General features: G+C 52.0%; 2 protein-coding genes across 2 annotated transcripts in view; both read right to left on the reverse strand.

Annotated features, from left to right (window-relative positions):
- Nucleotides 1-5070, reverse strand: part of Sp3 (Sp3 transcription factor) — a 47420-nt gene extending 42350 nt beyond the window's left edge. The window contains exons 1-3 of the mRNA XM_021154401.2: nt 4476-5070; nt 3709-3857; nt 3119-3250 (exon numbers count right to left, since the gene is read on the reverse strand). Coding sequence (XP_021010060.1) covers nt 3119-3250; nt 3709-3857; nt 4476-4482 — 288 coding nt within the window. The 5' untranslated portion in view covers nt 4483-5070. The remainder of the gene's footprint in view (nt 1-3118; nt 3251-3708; nt 3858-4475) is intronic.
- On the reverse strand, nt 4630-5255 carry LOC115032809. Its single transcript, XM_029484931.1, has one exon. The coding sequence runs from the start codon at nt 5253-5255 to the stop codon at nt 4722-4724; it is 534 nt and encodes a 177-aa protein (XP_029340791.1). The 3' UTR covers nt 4630-4721.
- Between the last annotated feature and the right edge of the window lie 496 nt (nt 5256-5751).

Below are 5751 nucleotides of genomic sequence, written 5' to 3' on the forward strand. Positions count from 1 at the left end.
AAAAAAAAAAAGAAAAGAAAACCTCGTCAACATCAAAGTTGATGTTGTAAAAGTCGTGAGGAGGCATTGCTCATTCTTCCTGGGTCTATACACCTAACAAGGTGAAAAGGACCATAACCTACAGAGGCCTTGGGTGGTGGCAGCACACCCAATGATGTTGCTATAGCAATTCATGACAAGGGCATTCTCCAATGCAATGAGGCATAAAAATAATGGGTGGAGATTGAAGGAAAAGAAAAGAACATGGTCTGTCTTCTTAGATTGTACCAGTGGAAAGGGAAAAGAAATTCTCACTGCATTTTGAAATAATGATTAACTTCTTAGCCCCATTAATGGCTTTATAAAAGCCAGAAGGGTGTACCTGAAAATCAGAACAAGTGTGAAACTAAGGTGGAGTCAAATATAATAATTCTTGAGCAGATACACAAGTAAAATGTCAACTCAAACTGCAAGGGCACTGTAAGGTCTTCCCCACCCCAACTCAGTATGTGGGGGTGGAATGGCAGCCAAGCCTTTGCAAATGCTAGGCAAGCACTGTCACTAAGCTACATCCTAGCCCTGTAAGGTTTTAATGGTAAAATTCCCTACCTTTGAAATGAAATCAGTATTCACTTTTTAAATGTGGCAACATTTACCTGCAAAACTAATAAACATTGAACTTGTAACTTAAACCAGTGATTCTTTTTACATTTGTTTGTATAGTTTATTTCACAAAAGCACAAATTGTCCTCAAGGTCATGCCTGTAATTTGGACAATATAAGCAGAGATCTCATTTCCTAATTATTAATAATAAAATACAAAGGAACTTTGCTGCATCATCTCTGGATGCTCATTACAGGTCATTATAGATGAAACCACTGTGTCTGTCTAATCTGTAGCTCTGCACACCCTTGGCCAGGATCCTCTATAAGTTTCAAACTCAAATGGTAAAGCAAGTCTCTAGTGAACACTGGCTTCTCAAGGTACTCATCATCTTGAAATACCAAGCTAAATTGCCACTAGGTTGAGCATCTGCATTTGGCTTTAGACAGAACACTTTAATAGATATCTTTGTCTAGAACCTAGATTAGAAAATGAACATTAATGGGAAAATCAGCAAAACTCAAAATCTGTAGCTACCTATGTGAGTGATACACAGATCTGAAAACTGTGCCACAATAAGGCAGCATTGGGGGAAGCTGGGCAAAGGTGTAAGTCGTGACTGACACGAGATTCCTGCTTTGCACGAAGTCTAAAAACATCCCACAACTCTCAAGACACTAAGGTCCTCTAGTCATCTCCAGTGATTTCAGAGGACTTAAATATATTAAAGTATAATTTTAAATATTGAAAATATCTTTTAAGCATTCTGAAAAAAACTTTAAACTACTTTTAAACTAGAAATCAACTTTTTTTTCCCATTAATGTTCAGACAAAAACGACAGCTCTCATGTTTTTCACTTTATTCAACTTTCAGCTCAGTTTACTTCAACTTTGCTCAAAGTGAGAAATTTGGAAGAACTCAAGATTTATCGAGCACCAAACATGCACCAAAAAATTCCAAGTTTAGGGGCCTCTCTAGCAAACTGTACTTTCATATTATTACTTTTACTAAATTCAGAGTGTTCATGTTCATCTGGCAGGAAATGGTGTTCTTAATAATGTTGTGATAGGTCAGAGATCTTAAAGAAGCCCAAGAACATGACACAAACACATGGCTGGGGTCAGTCTAGTGATGCAGTAGAGTTGGAGTCTGAGCATGATGCTTTCAGCCCTGCGTTTCTCCTCACCACTCCCCTCCCCATCTGTAAGCACATTCGTAAACTTTGATAGTTACATGAAAAATTGCACTTTAAAGTTTATTTTTCAATTTTACTTCTGAGGTACTTTATTAAAGAAAACAATAAACTTAATTTGGCACTTTGGGACTAGGGAAATATAACTTATTTTAAAAGTTTACTAATCTGCTTAGGTTTCTTTAAAGTTTTCCCAAAGAGCTTTTGATATTTTAATATGCTTAAAAAATACATGACATTAAAAATGTTCCCATTGCCCATAGTCTAATCAGACTAAAAATATCTATTTACTAGTAATACAGAGTAACAACGTTGAATGACTAGTATACAACAGCTAACTTTTCTAACAGTGACAATTAAACTGACACTACATAAATCGATTGCTATAAACCTCTTAAAAACTTATGTCTTGAGACGTGTTTTAACTATCTTAACAAGTGAACACACCTTTTCACAGTAAGCTAAGAGCAGCAATGGTCCACACAGATGTAAAATTCACATTGTCTACAGCACCTAATTTTACACTGAGTCTTCAACTAAGACTTCCCGCTCCTCTCCACAGCCTAGAGGTTCTAAAATTAACAAAGAATCCCATCAGACTCGTTATAATAAAAATAAGATTTTGTCAACCAATTTCAACTCTTTAAGTATGAAGTATACTAACAAGCATGTAAACAAAATGACTTTCATCTACTTTTTAGGATTGATATTCTAGAAAACCTCAAAGGCCAAAATTATTACTAACTTCAAATTTCAATAGCCTCCAACTGTTTCACTTAACCCTACTCAGAACAAAACTAGTGCAAAGTTGGAGTAGTCTGCAAAATGCCAATTCTGAATGATCAGGTTTTAAAAAAAAGTAATAAAAATGTTCGTCCCTGCGTATAAAAGAACATGCTCCTTTTAAATGATCAAATACCCAAGATCTGGAAACTTGCTCCAGATTCAAAAACTCTAGAAACTAGAGCCATCCTTGCCTCGGTAGGTGATACTATCTATGACCGATAGGCTGTGCTTGCAAATGTAGTGCAAAGAGCGAGTGAGTTTTCAAGTCCTGATACGAATTACTTAAACATCCATTTTGGAGTCCCGTGCCCACCCCCCACCTCCGCCGTCTCAGACTTCATTTTGTGAGGAATTTTGCGCGCGATGCCGCAGTGACAATCTCCGGAAGGCGCGGGCCGGCCCCGGCTCCCACCGGGGACGCGAAGGAGCAGGGAAGCGTGGAGGAGCCGGACGGCCCGCGCGTGACGGCCGCGCGGCGGCGGGAGGCCTTGGGCTGGCTGGCTGGCGGGCCGGCGGGCGCGCCGCAGGCCCGGGATGGCGGGCGGGCGGGACTTACCGCTCCGGCGGCGGCGGCGGGGACCCCGGCGGCGGCGGCAACGGCCGCCTCCTCGTCGTCGTCGCCCGGCGATGGCGGCCCTATCTTGCTGCAGGTAGCGGCCAGCAGAGCGAGCGGTGACGGCTGAGTGTCCTACCCGCGATGGGCGGGTTCAGAGAGGGAGACAGGGAGGGGGGTGGCGGTTAGGGCCGGGCCCGCTCGCACAGGAAGTACGGCTCGCTCCGCGCCTGGCCGCGCCGCCAACCGGGCCCCGCGCTCTCCTCCTCCTCCTCCGGGGTCTGCGGCGCCTCTCCCCGCGCTCCGCGGCCCGCGGCGGACGGCTGCGCGCCGGGCCTCTTCCCTCCGCCCGGATCCCACCCGGGAGGGCGCGCACACTTGCACACTCACACACACACACGCACACACACACACACACAAAAAGGCGGCGGGCGGGGGCGCGCGGGCGGGGTCGGAGCGTTGGCGCCTCGGGCGGGCAGCTCCCGGGGCGGGGGAGGGGCGGGCGGGCGGGCGCGCGCGGGAGGGAGGGAGGGAGGGCGAGGGGAGGAGAAAGCGGCGCGCGGGGAGCCCGGCCGCGCTCAGCCGCTCCTCACCTGGGCCGCCGCCGCCGCCGCCGCGCCGTTTCCGTGTTGCTGCTGCTGCTGCTGTTGCTGCTGTAGATACTCGCCGTGGCCGCCGCCGCCTCCGCCGCCGTCCACGTCCAAGGCAGCCATTTCCTCTTGTTTCACGGGCTTTTCGGGAGCTGCAGGCACAGCGCGGGGGGAGGGGGGAGGAGGAGGGTGGGGTGGGGAGGAAGGCGGGTGCGGGGAGGGAGGGGGCCCGCGGGCCGCGGCCACATTAGTGAGCGCCGGGCGGCCCGGGCCCTGCCCCTCCCCTGCCCTCCCCCCGGCCGCGGCGGCCACAGCGGCGGCAGCGGCGCGCTCCCTCCTCCCCTCCTGCTGCCCCCGCCCGCCGCGGCTGTAACCCTCCTCCTCCTCGTTCCCTCCTCCTCCTCCCCGCGCTGCCCCTGCCCCCTCTCCTCTCCTCTCCTCTCCTCCCCTTTCCCTCCGCGGCGCTCGCTCCTCTCGCACCGTCAGTCACTCGCACACGCCCGCCCGCCGCCGCCCGCGCCCGCACACAGGGGGGATGCGCTCCCGGCGGACCGGGCCGCCCGCCCCGAGCCCGGCGGGCACTCGGAGCTGGGGCTGGAAGGGCTGGACGGCTGGCTGGCAGAGATGGGGAGTGCGGCTTTCTGCCTCCGCCGACACTCGGTCGCACGCTCCCGGAGGCCGGGAGCTGGCGGTGGCGGCCCCGGGCTGGCTGTGGGCGGCAGTGGCAGCGGCGGAGGCAACGAGGGTTGCTCTCTCTCGGCTTTACGTACCGGTCATAGTGTGTTTAGGACAGCTCAGGCGGGGCTCCCCGCCGCCTTACACATGGTGAGAAGCGAAGGCGGCGGCGGCGGGAGAAGATGCGGGAAGCGGCGGCGGACACGGCCGGAGCGGTCCGGGGAATTTTTTTTTTCCTATTTTGATTGACTGTGCGGGAAACACAAAAGGTGGAGCCTCCAGCCCAAAAGGGGGGAAGAGGGCGACAGCCCGCCCGGAAGTTCCGCCCCTCTTCCCGGCGCTCATTTGCCGCTAGGCTCTCCGTCAGCTCTGTTCATTGGTCCGGACGCCTGTCGGTCGCTCGGCCTGGCGGCGGGCTTCCTGTTTGCCCCCGGGTTGAAGGGGAGAGACAATGAGCGGCCGTGGCGCCGTAGGTTCTCCGGAACGGCCCCGGCTCGCGCGTTACCCTGCTGTGCCAGCCTCGTTCCTCGGCTGCGGCTGCCAGACCCGAGGCGCAGGCCTCTTCCACTGGCTGGCCCTGCGTGCAGGCCTCGCCAGGCTGTCGGGGAGCCGAGCTGGGGAGGAAGTCCGTCCCCGGTGGCTCCGGCTCCACTCGACGTCTCCTCCATCCTGGCAGCCGACCGGACTGGATCTCCCCAGGGCCCGGGCGCTCGGAGCTGCCTCTTGCCAGCGCTGCCAGGAGGCCACCGCCGCTCGGCCTCAGGGCTGCTGCTGCTACTGAGCAAACCGGACCCGCCCCACGAGCCCTGGGGGAGGGAGCTGGTATTGGGGGAGACACCCCCTCCGAGGCTGGAGGAGGACGTTTTCACACACATTCAGCTCTTGGTCGCAAGTCGGATCCATCACCTTCCCATCCTCCCGAGCTTAGCCCGTGGTTACCAACATCTACTTTTGTGGACCCTGGAGGCAGGCACTTAGAGCAAAAAGATATCTCCAGTCCCTTCATAAAGAAAAAAGGTTTTAGTCCTGGCCAGTGATATCAAAGCAGGCTTAGTTATGTTTTTATTCAATGAGATACAGTCACCCTTTAAAATCAGTTTGCTGCACACACAAACTCCCTGCTTCTTAACCTAAGAAAGTCAGTCAACATTTGTTAAAACAGTTCATCTAAAGTATCCTTCCTCTTGGGAGCGTTTAGGTACATTTTTTTTTTTTTTTGTACTTAGTGGTGTAGGTTAACACCCCTTCCTTTGACATCCTTAATGCCTTGTAGTCAGTCATTCAGAAGAAAAAAGTGTTCTGCAAACAACAGACAGAACGTTGTCTATCACCTCTAGATACTTTTGCTTAAGAAAGGTTGAATTTAAAGTA

The sequence above is a fragment of the Mus caroli genome, chromosome 2 (genome assembly GCF_900094665.2).
Source record: "Mus caroli chromosome 2, CAROLI_EIJ_v1.1, whole genome shotgun sequence".
NCBI classification, from domain to species: Eukaryota; Metazoa; Chordata; class Mammalia; order Rodentia; family Muridae; genus Mus; species Mus caroli.

Coding starts and splice junctions, on each gene's coding strand:
- LOC115032809 (XM_029484931.1), bottom strand. CDS start 5,255: ATGTGTGTGAAAACGTCCTCCTCCAGCCTCGGAGGGGGTGTCTCCCCC.